Here is a 20,929-nt window from a genome sequence, read left to right as displayed (position 1 = left end):
TGTCCTTCCTGATGGTCTCACTGCACACTACCACTGCTTGTATACCAACTGCTCCATCTTCAGCTCTCTCACTCTGGTTCCCATCACCTTGCCAAATTAGTTTAAACTCTTCCCAAATACTCTAGCACGCCTGCCAGCAAGGATTTGGTAGACTGCCTTTACAGTAGTAAATTCTTCGAAGAATGGCTTTGACCACCGTCATAAGACAGTGATATTTTGCTTTCATCAGTGGCATTGTCCAGTGGTGGGAAGAAGGAACTTGAGTCCTTATTGATAGCAGCCTACATTTTTACACCATTTATGTAGAAATGCATTGTAAGGTCCATATGAGGCAAATTTGAGAACTGTTAGATCCTAAGACAAAGAATTAAGAGGGGAGGTGAAGAGGAAAATTTTAAAGATCTCATTATTGTAGCAAGAGAAGTGAAGCCATTTCAGTGTGTTGTGGACCCGTTGATTAAAATTGGGGCTTGCATGTCATGATATAAGGTGCAGGCGGATTTCTGCAGACAACCTAAAGTTAAGGAGGATGCCCTATTCTTCATGATTAATGGTCAAGGACTTATCAAAGTCAAAAAATTGTCTAGTTTTTGATGCTGCCTACTGCATTTCTGTTTATGGAGATCAAGCTCATTGCACCCCTTAATGATAAAATCCTTTTGAGAGAGGCTGTCTCAAAACATTGGGGTGGTTAGGATGTAATGTTAACCAATCTCAACAGGTCTAGGTTAGACAATTCACTACACAACTCTTAATTAATCAAAGCTCGCACTTTATTGTCTCTGCACAAACATCAACCTAGCTATGTTGACCCTCGGCCACCAACTTAAAACATGAATTCTGCTGTTCCCTCTGTACCAATACTCATGGGATTCTTCCTTGCAATAGTAACTTTCTGGAGTTCTTGCTTCTTTGCATTTGAAGCTTTTCATCCTTATACTCTTTCCTTATCAGTTCAAATGGTGCATTTCAATCTCATTGGTCAAGATCATCTGACTTACCTGTGTCAGATTCCCATTGGATGTCGCCATGGGCTACACAGCTTCATGCTGTAGGTGACTTCTTTTTTTCTATTTGACTTGGTTCAGACCAGTCAAAGTGGGTCACCCACGCACTAGACAGAGATAACGAGATTACTTCTGCAAACCTGCCATCCTACACAATAAACAGTTTATCTGAGAATGGTCTCAGGTTTAGCAGATCATTAACAGAAATACTTGTGTCCATGTTCAATTACTCTGATTAAGTTATCCCAGAGCAAGAATCTGTACATCAAATAGTTCACCAAATGGAGCTTACAGGGCAGCTTCACAAAACAGCAGCTTCCATTCCTTCAAGCTCGTGGCAAGAATAAAGGGTTCTTGTCCGTCTACGTCCATTGTCCTTGATCCATTTGCGTTTAATGTTTTCTTCCATATTTTAATTCCTTTATGGCCAACAGTAGTAAGCTAATCTTACGTATATACAGCCACACTCAACAGTTAGTTGTACATTGCTTTTACATTTATATTTATTACGTTTTTTATGTTGCATCAGATCTGAAGTAACAATCATTTTTCTCTGTTACACTTGTGTACTGAAGAATGACAGTAAACAATCTTGAACCTTGAGTCAGATTGTATAGAAGATATGAGTGGAACTAACTTTGCAGGGTCCATGAGACCCATGTTTTAAAATTTCTTTATGGCTGTGAGAGACCGTACAGATATTCATGTCACGTGAATGATGACAGATACTAATGTCTGCTGTGCTGACCACTGCATCTCTTCTGTTCTTCAGCCCGCCCCCAAAACATCAACATACCGTAGATGTCAATTAAACCAAGAACTAGAGAATCTTGTGAAAATACAGGAGAACTGAATGAATCTCATTTGGGGTCAGCACTTGCATCTGTTTTGGGAATCAAGTGTGGAGAGTTATACTGAAAGGCCTTTTATTGATTACTTGTTTTATTTTGAATGGTATCTAATATTAACAATAATTCCCTTTCAGTATCGAGCGATAGATTTTGTCATGGACAAGCCAGGTAACTTTAAGCTTGTCTTCCTCCCCAAAGATGGAAGTGAATCCCTGGAATGGAATGTGTTTGAGTTCCCTGGTGGAGGAGTGGGAATGGGAATGTACAACACTGATGAGGTAAGACATTTCAAACTGACTAAATTTTGATTCATTTCTGAGCATTCGTTCCTTATCTCCAATTACCCTGGAAGGTCAAAACGACTCGTCCATTTTGGTCCTAGGTAGGGAGCCAAATGATTTTTCTTTCCCACGATCAGGATAGTATGTCAGTTGGGAGAGGAGGTGGAGAGGTGGTGCTGCAGAAGTTATAGGGAGAGGTCTAGTGTTATAATTACACCAATTGCCCAGGTTCTATGTCAAAACATCAGCCCAACTCTGACAGCTGTATTTATATTGTATGAGAGTTCCACAACTTGATGCACGTTAGTTGGTTTAGTGTAGTAGTGAGCGTTTCTGAAGTGAGTAATTGAATGTGACAATGGAGGAGACCTGGATGAGCTTTGTTTCTTTGTAACACACACAAAATGCTGGAGGAACTCAGCAGGCCAGGCGGCAACTATGGAAAAGAGTATAGTCTACATTTCGGGCTGAGACCCTTCATGCTGTCTGGCGTGTTGAGTTCTTCCAGCATCTTGTGTGTGTTGCTTGGATTTCCAGCATCTGCAGATTTTCTTTTGTTTGTTTCTTTGTACCAGGCTCAAGGGATAAATGAACAGTTCAGAATAAAACTGATAATACCTTTAGAAAATGGTAAGACTTAATTACTCAAAAGTCAAATCTATTAATATAAATTAAACTGTTGAGCAAACATTTACAATGCATGGGAGATAATAGACTGCATTCAATTTACTGTCCAGATACTTGGCAAAAAACTATCTCCTCTCATTCCCCTTTCCCCTGTCCTCCCTCTTCCCTCTTCTGCAAGATTTGCCAGTTAGTGGGTTTATTTTACAGAGAAAATTTAATTTAAAGTAGAGAGATTCAGTCTTGACTGCAGTGAACTATAATGTTCAGCTATATTGGTTATAAATATGACAGATTTATTAAGGAAGTTACATTCAGTACAAAGAAGAAATACTTAATAGATGAAAATCACAGTCTATCTCTCAAAACCTTTCCTGTGGCTGTGTCACGTTGACTCCAGGAGTATTATTTTCAGGCTACGCTTATTCTTAATACCATAGTCTACACTCTATCATTGTTTTCTAACACCATGTCATTTCAATAGTCCTTTTTTCAAATCAGCCTTGTTTACTCTGTTTTGGACTGTGTTACTGCTTGAATAGGCCCTCACATTAATTACCTTATATTCTGTCTTTTGCTTCAGTGAAACAGTCCTTTGGATGTTTTAAACCTTCCTTTGTTCAACCCATCTCTTAATCTATGTTCTGCCGCAGTGGTGGCTGACAAGAGTTGGTCTAACCGATAGTTATTATAACTGCAACATGATGTTCGAACTCTCGTACACATCATATAATGTGAATAATCTTTTCCCCTTTTTAATACCAGTCTATTACAGGATTTGCACACAGCTGCTTCCAATATGCCCTATCCAAGAAATGGCCTCTTTATATGAGTACCAAAAACACTATTATGAAAGCATATGATGGAAGGTTTAAGGACATATTCCAGGATATTTTTGATCAGTAAGTTTTCCCAGAGAATCTAATGAAAAGAATATTTTCTGTTGCAGGTTTGCTAAATGCAGGTTAATGGTGTGGAGATTGCGTGTTTTCCATGTGATCCCTGAGTTTCCTCCAGGTATTCTGGTTTCTCAAATCCCAGAAACACCCTGATTGGTAGGTTTAATTGGGCTGCTGTAAATTACCCGTCGGGTAAGTGGATGATAGGAGAATCTGGAGATGATGTGCTTGTAAGATAGTAAGGGTGATGGCAGTGGGAGTGATGGGATTGCTCTGAGAGCTGATATTCATTTGAAGGGATGACTTGCCTTCTATGTTGTAAGAAAATAAAGTTTAAATACAGGGCACCTAGGCACCATTTATTTCTCCCAATTTACACACCATCCAGACTTGATAATGTTGTCCCATTTGTTCCCATTGGGTAAAAGTCTTACAGCTCCCCAAGTTTCAAAATTGTGCAAGTGTCTTTGTGTTGTGCACTAATGCAGATGATTCTCAGAAGAAATGGAGATGTGTAAGAAATGCTGGCCTTATACTGTGAATAAACTAAAATGTACATATTATATTTAGTTTTGTTCAACTGAAATGTGAAAGACAGAATGCCCAAGAAAGAGGAAAAACAGAAGAAAGTGTACAGATTATTAGCAAATGCTATTTACCACTGCTAATTATAAAGGGTTACCAAAACTGTTAACTATAATTAGAGTCATAGAAAGTCACAGAACCAGTCCCTTCAGTCCATGACGAAACCATTTGAACTGCCAAATTATAGAAAACAAAAACAAAATGTGAATACAGAGCAGTGTCCCCATGTTGTTCATTAATGTTATTGAAAAATTCTGTGCCAGTGTTACAAACTTTTCTGCCTAAATTATTTCCTTCAATTTACCAATTAGAGTTGCTTCTGTAAACAATTTGGATGTCTTTTTGGGAAATGACTCGCAAAGACCAATATCTATTGTGGAACCATTGTGTAACATCACAGATTAGTGTTTATAAATTTTTATAATCAGGTTTATTTATTTCAGTACATTTGATGTATCTTGTCTCTGTATAATTAAATTACTGAACATGTCAAGCTACTCCATTTCAGTGTTGTTATTCACGAGTTACAAGTTAACAGGAGGCCACTTATTGTGCTTTAACCAGTGCGTTGAAAGCATTGTCCATGTTGTTCCACTCTTCTGGTCTTGCATATTGCATTTTATTTTAAGTTTGTATCCAATTTCCTTTTAAAATTCATAATTAAATCTGCTTCCACCATTTTTTCAAATACATTCCAGTTCATGACATCTCATCTTGCCTCTTGTATCCTTTGCCAATTATTTCAAATCTAAGTCCTTGTTACACTTGTCAGTGGTTATGTTTTTCCCTATGTACTCTTACTTAACCGCGACATAACTTTAAAAACCTTTATTAAATTTACTCATAATCCAGTCTAACTCTGCGTGTTAATAACTCATCCATTAAAACTCTGATTTCTTAACTTGCAGTTTGCTGAATTGTTATGAAGGAGGTTACAAGCAGTACTGATGAGGAAGGAATTACAATAAACTATTAATAAACTTGTTCTCCTTTTCATTTTCTGCATTTTCATTGATTTTAAACAAAACAACTTCTCTATATTCTGCTTTATGAGCTGCCACTTAGTTGGGCCTAGCCTTTGGTAACTTCTTTTGAAAAAGATACAGTTCTTTTTGGACCCTGATATTTAGCTTAATTTTTTACTGCTAGGCCATTAGGAGATGGAAACTCATGCTCGTGAAATGTTAAGACACAAATGACTAAATTATTTTCTACAGCCCATAAGATATTGTATCATAGCTAAACTTAGCCATTTCATAACTATTTACTGTCTCTCTAACATTGCCAAAACAAATGGAAGTGTTAGCTTAAAGGTTGAAAGAAAAACTTCGAGCATTAAGAGGCTTACAGGCTGAGAGGACGTTTTCTCTCATGGAAGAATTGTTTCAGTAAAAGAGGTCACCCATTTAAGATAGAGGAAGAATTTCAACTCTGAGAGTCTTGAATCTCTGGAATTCCCTCTCCAGAGAGCTGTGGAGGAAGAACTATTAAATACAGTCAAGTTTTGTGTGATAGCTGTGTGTAGGATTATTAGAGATGAACAGAAAAGTGTTGTTGAGTCCAGTGTCATATGATCTTACTAATTGGCAGAGTTGACTTGAGGGGCCATATGGTCTGTTCTGTCTGGCAGGCATTTCTACACATTGGACAGTTTTATTGTGCAGACATATGGTCTCTAGCAGGGGCCATGCTGAGTAACCATGCATGAAAGCCCTTTGTTCCTGAGGATAACTATTATCATAGCCAATGCTATAAAATTTAGATGCCTGGAGCCATTACTGCCAAATACCAAATGTAATTGAACTATTCACTAAGGATATCTTGGAATTGGTTCCTGAAATTTAACCACAGAAGATCTTGATATTGAAATGCTATTATGATTTATATGATGCATGTGGCTGCCGTGGTATGGCGAATCAGTAGCAAACTTGCCAGAACCCACCATGACATGTCTCGTAAACTTATGTTCATCTCTGCTTATATTAAATGTCTGAAGTGCAAAATCAGCTTTTTGGAGTTCATCATTTTGTTCATTTATGGGTGGTTGGATTGATTAGACAAGGTTTAATATTTGCTTTTGCTCCAATAGTAATTATAAAGCAACTTTTGATAAGTTGGGTATCTGGTATGAGCACCGGTTGATCGATGATATGGTGGCACAGATGTTGAAGTCCTCAGGAGGTTTTGTCTGGGCTTGTAAGAACTATGATGGAGATGTTCAGTCTGACATCCTGGCACAAGGTAATTCTCGATTAAAGAGAGACTACTTTCTTTAAAAGATTCATCGGTACACTTTGGCAAAATGTATTTGTAAATGTTCTGCAATCTATAAAGACAATTGCTAAATGGATTGTTAATACTAATTACATCGTTCAGCATTGTAATTTTGAGTGTATTTACTTGGGTTGTTATGGTATCATTTGTTAAATTATCAGTTTCACACTATGCATTATTGTCTCTGTGCCTCCACATTATTCTCCCTCCAGCTCTTCTCTGTTGTCTCTCTTGCCCCCCCCCCCACCACATTTAGACTTAAAGTGATTCAGCAACTGCCTTGAGAAATCATTATCGGATGTATTAAATTTTATTTGCATTGATTTCCCCAGGATTTTCTCTTTTTCTCTTTGGTTTTGTCATTATGCAAATAGTGAGTTAATTTACAGTGTGTAAAAACTTTAGGTGCTGTTTTGATTTCATTCCCTATACTTGAGGGAGTTCATGACACTGTTTTACATAGGAGGATACCAATCGTGTATTTTCACAATCATGTTGTCTCATATAACCATTGTGTATATTGGAACAGTTCTATTATTGCTAATTTTTGATGATGTTTCTCCAGTCTTCCTGATTCCCGTGTCAGCTTTCACTCAAACTTGCCACTTCTAGGAGCAGGAGTTGTCGTGTTCTATGTCTCTGTCTTGTATTGTTTCTTGCTCTGCTTTGGTATCACCTCTGACCTATACTACATTGCATCACGCACACCCCCCGCCCCTAGTCCATTCATTGAGGCAGTTGACCCTATGATATCATGATAATTTCCACTCATGTCATTTGGCTAAAAGGTCTTGTGCATTATTCCCTCATTTAGATTACCGTCTGATGTCTAGCTTCTGCCCTGAAGTCTCCATCTCTGCTTTTTCTACTTTCCTTTTCTAAAACTCACTTTTTTTTTGTTTGAAGATTTGGCCATCCTTTTAAATCTCTTCCTTGTAGCTCTGTGCCAGACTTCCTTCTGCCTGTTGTGAAGTGTCTTGAAATGTTATTTATGTTGAAGATGTTTTGCAGAAATGTAACACGTAGGCCATGCTGCATTCATGTGTGCTAAAACCTCACGTGGCAGTTGATGTTCTGTTGAAGCCCACTCCAGGGCAACGTACCAAAATGGTTAAGTTACTGACAAGAGAAAATCTGCAAATGCTGGAAATCCAAAACAACACGCACAAAATGCTGGAGGAACTCAGTGGGCCAGACAGCATCTACGGAAAAAAGTACAGTCGACGTTTCAGGCCGAGACCCTTTGGCAGGACTGAAGAAAAAAAAGATGATTTTTTTTTTCCCCCCAGAACTGCTGAAGGGTGTCAGCCCGAAACATCTACTGTACTTTTTTTTTCCATAGATGTCGCCTAGCCTGCTGAGTTTCTCCAGCATTTTGTGTGTGTTAATTTGGTTAGTTACTGTTCCAGCAACCAAAGATTTCCACCATTGATCCAAAAGCACTAGTTCAAAGTCTGCAGAATTTAACCTTGAGTAATCAGTAATTTAAAGTGACGAGTTTTCTTAGTTACAGCAGCCATGAGCCTATTGTATAGTAGAAACCTATTTGGTTTAGCAGTGCCTTCAAGAGAAGGAAATCTGCCATCCATGCTGGAGATCCCAATGTAATTAAGCTTGATTAACTTCTTTACCAGTTCTGGGGTAATTAATGAAATACTATAAATGCCTGTGTTGTCAGTAACCCATGAGAAATAAAAAGAAATGTGTTACTTATCAAATGAGCAAGAGGGTTTTCATTCCTTCATCTGGATGGAAGTCACTTTCATGAAGTAGAAGTGGAAATGTTAATATATCCCTTGAATTAAAATAATGTCACTTCTGTAAGTGAGGATATAAACAGGAAAATGGTTTTGTGAAGCTGTTGTTGTGCTTTAATGCGGAATAAGGTAAGGGGTGGGAGGTTCAAGGGGGATATTAAAGGAAGGTTTTTTTACTCAGAGGTTTACTTAACCACCCTATCGACCTGTGTAGCCATAAGGAGTTTTGAATTTGAACCCTATTTTCTCTACTCAGTAGCACTGTTAAGAATTTTGCCTTAATGGTGTACTGCCTCCTTGCATTTGCCCTACCAGGGTGCAACACCTCACATTTACCTGGACTAAACTCCATCTGCCATTTCTCTGCCCCGTCTGCAACCGATCTATATCATGCTGTATATGCCAGTCTTCTACACTATCCACGGCTCCACCAATTTTGGTATTATCTGCAAACTTACTAACCCACCCACTTGCATTTTCATCCAGACAATTTACATGCATCACATACAGCAGGGGTCCCAGCACAGATCTCTGCAGAACACTCCAGCTTGAATAAGTCCCTTCGCCCACTACCCTCTGTCTTCTATGTGCAAGCCAGTTCTGAATCCAAACAGCCAATTCGCCGCAGACCTCATGCATCTTAATCTTCTGGATTGGCCTTCCATGTCAAATGCCTTACACAGATCCATGTAGACAACAGCCACTGCTCTACTTTCATCAATTTCTCTCATCACCTTGTCAAAAAATTCAATCAAGTTGGTAAGACACAGTTTGCCCCGAACAAAGCCATACTGGCTCTTCCTAATTAGGCCATGGGTTTTCACATACTCATATATCCTATCCCTAAGAATTTTCTCCAGCAATTTCCCTACAACTCCTGTGAGATCCACTGGTCTATAGTTTCCAGGAGTTTCCCTTATTCCCTTGATAGTCCTCCGGGACCTCGCCTGTGCTTAGAGAGGACACGAAGGTACTGGTCAAGGCTCCAACATTCTTGTCTTTTACCTCCCTCAATAATGTGGGGTAAATCACATCAGGCCTGGGGGCTTATCCACCTTTGTACTCATTAGGAGACCCAACACTTCCTCCTCCTTGACCTCTAGACGTCCCAATGTTTTCAGCAGTGATCTCCCGGTCCTCCACATCCTTTTCCTTGGTGAATACTGAAGTAAAAGACTCATTAAGTTCCTCTCTCACATTATCTGCATCCGAGCAAATGTTCCCCTCGTTATCCTTGAGTGGTCCAACCTGTTCCTTAGTTATCCTCTTACTTTTGATGTATGTATGGAAAGCATTGGGATTCACCTTAACCTACTTGCCAAAGACTTTTCATGGCCCCTCCTTGCTTTCCTAATTCCTTTCTTGAGTTGCTTTCTGACTTCTTGATGTAACCCTCTCACCAGGGTTCGTATACCAACATGGCTGGTTAGCTAAATCTGCTAACAGCCACGTGACTGAGTGGTGAGAAGGCCACCCTTCATAAGCAATACACATCTAGGGTCAGTTTAATTTGGGGTTCAAACGAGAGCCCAGAAATGACAGACTGTACACCAGCATGAAGGTATAAAGAAAGTACATCTACCAATTTTCAGCTTTATCAAGCAGTTAACAGAGCAAGAGAAAGAAAAGTAAAAGGGCGACTGCAGTTAAACCAGTGCACATAAACATCGGAGCTCATTTCTGTAGTAGCTGGGTGTACCACTTTACTCGCGCGCTGAATTCTCATCATCAACCTCAGGTAGACCTTCTCTTCTTGGAATCCTCCACCTCATGAAGTACTCCTTCGGATTGGATCCTCCTGGCGTCTTCCCTGGTGCTCTTCTTGCTGCATCTCCCGCCAAAAGACCTGAAACCAGGCTATTGTACTTTAGAAAACTCTTCCCGGCTCTCTAGAACCTTCAATCACATCCCACGATCTTGATTGGCTGATTCAACAGTCCGAAGTTGGACAACATGGTTCCTTATCTTTAGCCAAAGCTTTTTCCAGCAGGACACACTGTTTTTACAGAAAACTGCTGAAGTAAAATAACCTCACAGCGTCGCAGTAGAAATTTTAACCATCACATTACATTTATAATGCTCATGCTCCGTTTGATCCTTACTTCTGAAGCTTTACATACTTTCCTTTTTCCTTCTTGACTAAATTCATCATCTCTTTGGACATCCAGGGTTCTCTTATCTTTCCATCCCTGTCCTTCCTTCTAACAGGAACATACCTTTCCTGTACTCTGTGCAATTGTTCATTAAACACCCTCCACACGTCTGCTTTCTGCAGGTTCACTCTGGAACACTGATCTTGCATCTGCAGTGATGTCTGTGGTTTGCAGAATGTGTGGGAGGGAAAGAGATAAATGGGCAGAACTGTGATAGACAAGAGGAACTGGCTGAAAGAGGATGGTTTATACCAGAGTATAACAAAAGTTATGTCCGGATGAACTCTGAAAATACCAGAAGAGGAAAAATGTTAGGGAAAGTGCTGGTACATGGCTGAAGTGTCTCTCAGCTAAATTGTGAAGTTTGTTATTGTGGCCTAGGAGAATACTGTATAGCATAGTCAGAAGGTAAGATGCTATACCTTAAACTAGCTTTGTTGGGGGGAAAAAAAGCACTGTTTGAAGAGGGCAAGAGGCCAAAGACAATGGTAAAAACCCATGGATTCCTATTTATCTTTACTGTACCCACGCAACAACACTGTGGCATGAGAAGAACAGTTACCACTGTCTTCAAGGCCACTTAAGAGTATTCATTAAACTTTGCCTTGCCGGTGATATCTAGATCCTGGAAAATGAAGGATTTGAATAAAACATCTTCCCAGCTTCTTATTCTCTTTGCCCCCACCTCAAAAGAAGTCTTCCTGTGCAGCTTAAAACAGATTTACCTTTGACCCTTCATTAACACAGGGAAAGGCTGCTGGCCTGAAACATTAGAGACATGAGAGAGGGTGCACATGCTAGAAAAACTGGAGCAATACACACAAATGCTGGAGGAACTCAGCAAGCCAGGCAGCATCTATGGAGGGAAAGGAATAGTTGCCATTTTGAGTTGAGACCTTTTATCAGGACTAGAAAGAAAGCGGGCAGAAGCCAGAATAAAAAAGGTGATGGTGGAGGAGCCCAAGCTGGCAGATGATGGGTAAATCTGGTGAGAGGGAGAAAGTAGATAGGTGAGGGAGGAGAGTACTTCACATGTGAATCTATCAGTGCCACTTATTGCATCCAGTGCTCCTGGTACAGCCTCCTCTACAGCGGTGAGACCTGACACAGACTGAGAGATCGCTTTGTAGAGCACCTTCGTTCCCACCACTGTAACAGCTGGGATCTCTTGGTGGCCAAACATTTTAATTCCACTTCCCAGTCCCACCCTGGCATGTCTGTCCGTGACATCCTCCACAACCAAGTTGAGGCTGGGTGCAGATGAGATGAACAACACCTCATATTTCATTTTGGTATTCTCCAACCTGACTGCATCAACATCGATTTCTCTAACTTCCAGTAACCGCTCATCCCTGACTTTTCTTTTCCCTTGTCTCTCTGGCCCTTTTACCCCTCTCTTTCCCCTCCCCTACTCCCATGACCGGCCCATCGCCCACACCTTTCTCACTCTGGGTTCCCCACCTGTTTTCCTTTATTCCCTGGTCTAGTGTCCTCTCCTGTTGCATTTCATCTTGTTCAGCCCTTTGCTTTTTACACCCTGTCACCTCCCATATACCCAAATGATTCCCACCTGAAACATTGTCTGTGCTTCTATGGTTGCTCTCTGACCTGCTGAGTATTTCCGGCACTTGCTATTTTTATTACAGCACCATGATCTGAACTGGCAGGTTTCCATCTCCTTTGGTGATGTCCATTGTCTTGATGAGCATAAAGTTATATGATGGGAGGGGGAAGAGGGAAAGTAACTGCCCAAAATTTATATATTAAAAAACACAAGTGCATAGTTGCATGTATGAAAAGTAATTCAAGTTTATACTAGCAATAATGTATTATGAAGCAATCTGGAGGGGGGAAGGGCAATTAATGCTTTAAATATGTTGACTAATGCCTTGTCTGGTCTTGTCATAATGACATTTTCTCCACAGGATTTGGTTCTCTTGGGCTGATGACGTCGGTGCTGATTTGTCCAGATGGGAAAACCATTGAAGCCGAAGCTGCTCACGGAACAGTTACTCGTCACTACAGAGAGCACCAGAAGGTCAGTGCCCTACAGTCGAGAGCAGTACAGGACGCCTTATCCTTCCATCTTTCCTGAACGCTAAACCTCGTCATAGGAAAAAGGGAAACGTTTAACGCATTTGTTTGAACTTGTTCAAAGGGAGCTACAGTATTTACTGTTTAAAATAAGCATCATTTGATATTCAGGGTGACATTGGTTGTAACTAGCTTTGAATAAAGAGTAATTGAACTAGTTACATTTTCTTAATTTGCTATCAGTGACTCTGTCATTAAACATGGAACATTGACTAGTGCCACAGAGAAAAAGGCTATTTGGCCTCATTGCCATTTTAAACCCGCACCTGGTCTGTATCGCTTAATTCCATGCCTGTTCATGTGTCTGCCGAAATGCTTGCTAAACATTGCTATCATACCTACTACTGATACTTCCCTGCCTGTGTGTGTTGCAGATACCTACCACTATGTAAAGAAAAATAAACTTGCCTTGTAAATCTCCTTTAAACCTTCCCCAGTTTACCTAAAGCAATGCCCTCTAGTATTTGATGTTTCCACTCTTGGGAGATTGTATAATTTTATTAAATTTAATGATAATGTAATTTCAGAATTCCCATAATTTTATATACTTCTATCAGGTTGCTTCTCAGCCTCTTAAGTTTCCAAAGAAAGCACTCCAAGTGTGGACAACCTCTGCTTATAGCTATTTTCTCCAATCCAGGCAACTTCCTGGTAAACCACTTCTGCACCTCTCCAAAGCCTCCAAATCCTTCCCATAATACGGTGACCAGAGCAGCAAGCAATACTCCAAATGTGATCTAAATAATGTTTTATAGAGCTGTAGTAGGACTTCCCAACTTTTATCATCAAGTATGCCTTTGTTACTCAATATTTTAAGTTTGTAAGACATTATCTCCCCAATCTAAAACCATGGTGACTGTCCCTAATAAGGCGGCTTTTCCTGGTGCAAATAGATCCTATCCATTAGAATCTTCTCTAGTATTTTCCCAGTGCTCATAGGTCTATAATTTCTAAGTTTGTTTCTATTACCCTTCTTAAACAGAGGAACAATATTGGCTATTCTCCTGTTCGCTGAGACCCTGTCTGTGGCTGGGGATGCAAAAATCTCAGTCAGGGGCCGAGAAATTTCCTTTCTTGCTTCAGTCAATAGCCTTGGTTAGATTTCATGAGGTTCTGGAGAGCTTGCCCTCCTTAATGCTCTTCAGGACCCAGCACTACCTCCCTCTTGATATTACTGTATATTGCCCTGGAATATCAGCACACCCTTCCTTGAGCTCATGATCCTCCATGTTCTTGCTGAATACTGACACCAAGTTTAGCCTGTTATCCACTTCCTCTGCCTCTACTCATAAATTCATTCCTCTGTCCTTGAGTGAGCCTTTTCTTTCCCTAATTTTTAATGCATTTATAGAATGTTTTGGGATTTTCATTTATCCTACTTACCTCTTCACACCCTTTTAACCCTCCTGAGATGTATCCTGCTTCCCTTACACAGTGGATTCCAGTTAATTGGGACACATTGGGAACAGTACATTTTGGCCCAATTAAGCGGCTGCCCTAATTAGTCGAAGTTTTATGGAAAAATTTAAAAAGATATATTTAAAAAAAAGACAAACTATGTTAAAAATTATGTATTTAGATGAAACACAGAACAATTAGAACACTACTGATACTACTGTAGTACTAAAAAAACTGTATTAGTTCCTAATACTTACTAACAGAGGAATTCATCTCTGCTGCTTTCTTTGGAACACAAAATGAACGAAATCAGTGCAAACACACATGAGGGGTGATTGATAAGTTTGTGGCCTAAGGTAGAAAGAGTCAATTTTAGAAAACCTAGCACATTTATTTTTCAGCATAGTCCCCTCCTACATGTACACACTTAGTCCAGTGGTCATGGAGCATATGGATCCCTTCTTTGTAGAAGTGGTCTGCAGCAGGGGTGATTGATAAGTTTGTGGCCTAAGACAGAAGGACTTGAGTTATTAACTTCAAACTTTCTGCATTATCACTCAGAGTTGAGCTGCATGTGCATGTAACGAGAGTGTCTTGGACCTCCAGGTGGTCCACAGCAGGGGTGATTGATAAGTTTGTGGCCTAAGGTAGAAGGAGATGAGTTATACAGCTCTCGTTACATGCACGTGCAGTTCAACTCTGAGTGAAAATGCAGAGAGTTTGAAGTTTCTCCTCATCTCCTTCTACCTTAGGCCACAAACTTATCAATCAACCCTGCTGCGGACCACTTCTGGAGGTCCAAGACGCCGACTTCTGCAAAGAAGGGATCCGTACGCTCCACGACCGCTGGACTAAGTGTGTAAATGTAGGAAAAATAATTGAGTTAAGTTTTCTAAAATTGACTCCTTCTACCTTAAGCCACAAACTTATCAATCACCCCTTGTAGTGCAGTAACGACTGCCTTCATACAATGCTGCCGATGATTGCAACCTCCAAGTCATCATTTTCTTTTATAACTAGATGATTGTTGATACTTTCAAATTATTTGTAGTTTTTAATTTGTTGAAGTAGGGATACACAAGTTTTCTCTGGTTGCCAATCAGTGATAAGTTTACTTGAGGAAGGATATACTGGCTTTGGAGGTGGTGCAGAGGAGGTTCGCCAAGTTGATTCCAGAGATGAGAGGGTTAGACTATGAGGAGAGACTGAGTTGCCAGGGACTGTACTCACTGGAATTTGGAAGGATGAGAGGAGATCTTATAGAAACATCTATTCCTTTCATAATTTTATATAAGATAGAGGCAGCAAAGTTGTTTCCACTGATAGGTGAGACTAGAACTAGGAGATGTAGACTCAAGATTCGGGGGAGCAATTTTAGGATAGAGATGAAGAGGAACTGCTTTTCCCAAAGAGTGGTGAATCTGAAATTCTCTGCCTATTGAAGCAGTGGAGGCAACCTCAGTAAATATATTTAAGTCAAGCAACACACATCAAAGTTGCTGCCTGGCCTGCTGCGTTCACCAGCAACTTTGATGTGTGTTGCTTGAATTTCCAGCATCTGCAGAATTCCTCGTGTTTACATATTTAAGTCAAGATTGGATAGATTTTTGCATAGTAGGGGAATTGAGGGTTATGGGGCAAAGGCAGGTAGGTGGAGATGAGTGAAGTGGCCAGATCAGCCATGATCTTACTGAATGGCAGAGCAGCCTCAGTGGGCCAGATTGCCTACTCCGGCTCTTATTTCTTATATTCTTATTTCATTTTCATTGCCAGTCATTTCTGGCATCTCCAAGTCTGAATGCTTGAAACCGCAGTGAGCAAAACAGTTCTGAATTGCCTTACTGCTCATTTATTGCCAACCATCAGTGATAAAAATCACTGCTTTTTGAAAAAAAACACATGCAACTGATGCTATTTAAAAACTCTTTGCTCCAAACATGGGGTAGTATCTAACCGTCTCACAAGTGCTTGCAACTGGCACTAGTTCGAAATTGTTAGGCAATAATCTCCTGTCCCAATTAAACAGTACCCAAATAAATGAAGAGATCCCAGCTATTTTCTCAACTAGTTTTTGTTCCTTAAGAGTTGTCCCAAATAAGCAGCAGACCTGATTAACTAATGGCCCAATTAACCAGAACCCATTGTGTTTCTCAAAGGCCTTGTCCAAATTCAGCTTTCTAAATGTTATATTTGCTTTCTTTATCTTTTTAACTAAATTTGCAGCATCCTTTGTCATGTAAAATTCCTGAACCTTGCCATCTCTGTGTTTCTTCCTCACAGGAACATGTTGATTCTGAATTTTGACCAGCTGGCCTTTATACTGTAGATGTCAGAGATGGATTCCCAATCCTAACCTACTGTTGCCATCAATACCTAATACTATTGTAAATAGCCTTCATCCAGTTTAGTACTTTCCTTTGAGGTCCAGTCTTTGAGGCCCAGTCCTTATCCCTAACTATCTGTAAACTTAACTAAGTGGAGTTAAGTTCATTGTTTCTGAAATGCCCTCCCACTGAAACTCCAATTACTTGGCCAGGCAGACCAGATCAGATCATTGTACACAGTGTATTCTAGTAGTGCAAGGTAAACCAATAACAGAATGCAGAATAAAGTACAAACTGAGAATAACATGCAATATTTACAGAGAAGTGCAGGTAGACAATAAGGTGCAAGATCATAATGAGGTAGACTGAGTTCAAAAGTCCACTTGATATGGCTTTGCATTATAGAAATTCATGATACACAGAGTTCTGACCACATCCCACCCCCAGGCAATGCCTCTATCCAAAATTTGATATGAGAAATGAATAGCTTTTTCATTTTAATTGAAGGAACTTAAAAGTTGCATGTTAATGTATGTATGGTCCATCGAGGGATTTTCCAATAGTTTTCCTAGATGAAAATGCATAATTTCATTCATGGACTGAATATTTGAATCATTATGATTTCATGCTAAGAACATCAGAAGCTTACTAACGTGCACTTGGGCTGCATTGTCAGAGAAGATGTTGGGTGGAGCCTTTTAAATCCTGTTGCTTCTCAAGTGTTGTATGTCTGCAGCTATCCTTTTGTATTTTAATGTTTTAAATTCCAGTGGAATCGCAATGGGAGCTGTAGTTAAACCTTCCTAACATTTGGAGTGCTGTAGCACCACCTTTGCAGGAGTGTGAGACAAGTTAATGAACCTAGCAGTAGTATCCATTAAAATATCAGCATAAACATTTATAATGGCTTGCCAAAATAAAGATAACATTTGTGATATGGCAATTGGGTTTGAATTATATCTGTGTAGCCTGGTCCAATTATTGCAGCCTTGCAATCCCGCGTTAAGAAATTAAGAGTAGTCTCGGCCAAGGTCACTGGAGTTTTGAAGAACAAGGGATCCAAGTTTCTGAGAGGGATTAGCAAAGCAAATGCTGGTAGATTGCTTCTGAGAGAGGAAATAGGAATGGTAAGCTATTCCTTTCAGGTGGTCAGTGTTTGGATCTGAAATGAGGAACAGTTTCTTTAAGGAGAAGATTCTACATTTGGATTCTTTCCCTCTGAGACAGGGATCAGTAATGGACCATATTCAGTAATAAGGCTAAATGACTTCTGGACGTTTGTGGAACCTTGTTGATATGGGCAGTGAGCTTGGGGCAAGCCATAACCTGTTTGAATGGTGCAGGAAGCTCAATGGCCTGCTCTTTGTTTGCATTTCTTAAGGCCACATATCTGCATTGGTTTGGTCTCCAAGTGGGTGAGAAGGCAGGCGTTTCTGGATCATACACAATATCAAAGCCTAAGATTGTGCTCAAATTACTCATTTTGTGACTAAGTTTTCTCAATTTAATATCAGGGCAAACCCACCAGCACAAATCCAATTGCCAGCATATTTGCCTGGACTCGAGGGCTGGAGCACAGAGCAAAACTTGACAGCAATCAGCAGCTTAAGCAGTAAGTTCAAAGGTTCAAACATTCATTTATTATCGAAGTAAGTACAAACATAGTATACAAACAACACTGAGAATCATCTTCTCCAGATAGCCGTGAAACAAAGAAAACCATGGAAGTCATTCGTAGAAAAAACATCAGACCCTCACACACAAAAAAACAAATCTCTCAACCAGCAACCGGCCCCCTTAGCCAAAAATGTGAAAAAAATGCGCAAATGACAAGGACGTCAAACCCCAAATGCCAATCCCCCTTGCACAAAAAATCTAATGGTGCCAAATAGCAGCAAGAATATCAATAAACCCTACTCAAAATTTTGTGTTGTAATAAAGCTTTGGGTCAGTGACTTAAACAAATATTAACAATATAATTTTCAGGTCAACAGTGCTTCAGATGAATTCAAATCCAAACAGACTTAGAAAACATAGAAAACCTACAGCACAATACAGGCCCTACCTAGAAATTACTGGGCTTACCTATAGCCCTCTATAGGCTTTAACAGGGATTCAGGGTTTTTCTAGGACATTTCGTGGGATGAAATCCCTCATCGGATTAACTTGCCATATGCCTTTCCTGGTGTGGAAGGCAGCACCAAGTCTGACCTGTTGAATTTCTTTCAGTCTCTTACGATAATTATACATACCTACTAAACATGGTGTCTGCAGACCTGTTTTCTCCCGATCTGTGACATGGTATCCATTTTACAATAAAGTTGGCTGATATTTCTGCTCAAATACATTCTTGTAGGTTTTCTGACGTACTAGAGCAGGTATGTGTGGAAACTGTGGAAAGCGGAATCATGACAAAGGATCTTGCTGCTTGCATTTATGGACTTCAGAAGTAAGTTACTTATTTTTAAAAGCGATGCAGTCACTGCAGAATCTTTAAATATTCTTTAAAGGTGTCAGCGCAGACAGAAATCAGAGGGAAGTGAAGTATGGGATTAGATAAGGCATTCACTTACAACAGGAAAGAAAATATATTTGTGACTGACACCATTTCCATGAGGTCAATTTCCCCATGAAACTAGAAAATGTGAGTTAAACGTTGTAGTATTAAATTAGCTCAGATCCGATTGAAATGCTTTGATTTAACTCTTGAAAGATTGGAACTGAATGAAAATATAAGCTTTTCTATAACATTTTGATAAAATTGCCAGTGTATTGAGACCTTGAGGCTTTAAAAACTAATAAAGAACAAAATAATACCTGTAGAAAGAGTAGTATCTGTGAGTAATGGAGACAAAAGCCACCCAAAATGATTAGGAGCTGTTTAAATCTGGAGCTAACAGGATACATGAGTGTGTGTTTCGGCAGAAGAGGGGCAGAGTTCTGCAGTACAACAGAGGTAAAAATATGCAGTCTTAGTGACTGTGCTGTGGTCCAGTGCTCATCTCTGGGTCAAGTGTGCTCCTGTACTTTCAAAGAGACTTATTCAGCCTCAGACTGCCAGGCTTGTTGAATGGAGATTCTAACAGAAAATGAACACAAAATCTGTGCCCTTCTCAATATTTACAGTAGATTGAACTGGTTAATCTTACCTATCCCATAGCTCTTTCAGCATAATTCCTTCAAATTTTCCCCAATTTCCTTTTGAGTCTATTTTCAGTGCATCAGTGGGCAATACATTCTAGAAGCTTACCCCCATATGTTGCCTCTGATTCTTTTGACAATCACCTTAAATTTAACTACCCATGTTAGCAACTCTTCACCCATTTGAAGTTCATTTTAAACTCTTGCCCCTTGTGATTTCTTCATTGTGTCTTAAATTATATCAAGAAACTTTTATCAGCACTTATTGGCAAATAATTAAACATCAATTAGGTAAACATGATCACTTCTTAAAAATAAACCAAATGAATTCCTATAAAAACAGTTTACAAAATGGATTTGCATCAAGTGTCAGAATTCAGCAGTGACAGCAAACAAGCACAATAATATAAATCACTTTTAGGAAAAAAATGCAACTTTCTCATCAGTAGTCAGTCTGTCATTTGCATAATTGCCATGCATCACTAATCAAATAAGTTTTATATTAAGAGACTGCAATGAAGTGTTCATGCTCAGCACAAGGAGCAGTCACTTATAATCATTGTTACAGAACAATAGGCACCAACTCCAACTGGGTCTGGTTGTAAATATCAAATTGTTCTTTGTGCCAATGTTGAAAAGGAACTGAAAGCTGAAAACCTGTTCTGAAAGTTTCCACTAATATGCTGTAATTTCCTCCATTGTTAGTATAAAGCCGAGGCAGCACTATGTATACACTGAAGAATTTCTTGATGTCATCAAGGAAAACCTAGACAAGAAGTTGAGTTGTTGAAACAGACCAAGAACAATAAAGAATCTTCAAAACTCTTTCCAGGCTGCTCGTTACTGTGCTGAAGCTGGCATTTACTCCAGCTGAACGGCTTTCCTCACTGGGTGTGAAATGACATTTATTTTATTGATATTACCATTAATTTTAATAGTTTGTTAAAATACAAACAAAATATTTGATTTCAACTACTGCCCATAATTCCGTCCTGCGTCAATAGTTTGCCAGAAACCTCTGTTTTGTATCATTGTCAGAGTCTGTAACACAAAAGCAAATCTGAACCAATTTCAAATTCTCAGTTCAAATCAAAATCGTTTAGTAACTAATGGAACACTATATTTAGATTTTTGCAAATTAAAAGGAACAGTATGTTTTGTACTTTTCTTCTCAAATTGTCCTGTGTATTTCTACTTTAACCTTTCTAATTTCAAACCCTGCAGATCCAGGACAGCAGTGAATAGAGTAACTGAATGGTAACTATTTCAACAAGCCTACCTGTAACATTTTTGTTAGCAAAAATTCTGAAATGCTGGCAATTCATTTTAAACCTGTCTGAGCTATCTAAAACAATAATTATAGTGCAACCTTTAAACCTTTCAGTAGTGTTAACATGCATGGCCTGTACACTGCATCCTAGTTAGCATAAAAGAGTTGAACACTAGATTGATAGTGGTGATAGTTTAATATAATTATATCAGAGATACATGAAAATTAGATTTGGTGGACATAGATTTAGAGGGGAGTGGGGTCTTGGGAG

The 20,929-nt window shown here is 39.4% G+C and overlaps 2 protein-coding genes across 3 annotated transcripts in view; one reads left to right on the top strand and one right to left on the bottom strand.

Moving 5' to 3' along the window:
* mrps27 (mitochondrial ribosomal protein S27) overlaps window positions 1–18,741 on the bottom strand; it is a 218,909-nt gene extending 200,168 nt beyond the window's left edge. The window contains exon 1 of the mRNA XM_072257947.1: window positions 18,500–18,741. The gene's annotated coding sequence lies outside the window, so the exon portion shown is untranslated. The remainder of the gene's footprint in view (window positions 1–18,499) is intronic.
* The window catches only part of LOC140197661 (isocitrate dehydrogenase [NADP], mitochondrial-like), a 66,106-nt gene extending 45,486 nt beyond the window's left edge, over window positions 1–20,620 (top strand). Inside the window, exons 5-11 of one of the 2 annotated variants that reach the window (XM_072257944.1) lie at window positions 1,993–2,136; window positions 3,529–3,665; window positions 6,337–6,488; window positions 12,357–12,469; window positions 17,762–17,859; window positions 18,604–18,696; window positions 20,094–20,620. In XM_072257944.1, coding sequence (XP_072114045.1) covers window positions 1,993–2,136; window positions 3,529–3,665; window positions 6,337–6,488; window positions 12,357–12,469; window positions 17,762–17,859; window positions 18,604–18,696; window positions 20,094–20,178 — 822 coding nt within the window. In that variant the 3' untranslated portion in view covers window positions 20,179–20,620. The remainder of the gene's footprint in view (window positions 1–1,992; window positions 2,137–3,528; window positions 3,666–6,336; window positions 6,489–12,356; window positions 12,470–17,761; window positions 17,860–18,603; window positions 18,697–20,093) is intronic. The other variant, XM_072257945.1, reaches the window with a different exon arrangement.
* The last annotated feature ends 309 nt before the right edge of the window (window positions 20,621–20,929 follow it).

Source organism: Mobula birostris, chromosome 5 (genome assembly GCF_030028105.1).
Source record: "Mobula birostris isolate sMobBir1 chromosome 5, sMobBir1.hap1, whole genome shotgun sequence".
Lineage (NCBI taxonomy): Eukaryota > Metazoa > Chordata > Chondrichthyes > Myliobatiformes > Myliobatidae > Mobula > Mobula birostris.
Note: the sequence above shows the minus strand (reverse complement) of the source record. Positions and strands in the feature narration are given on the sequence as shown.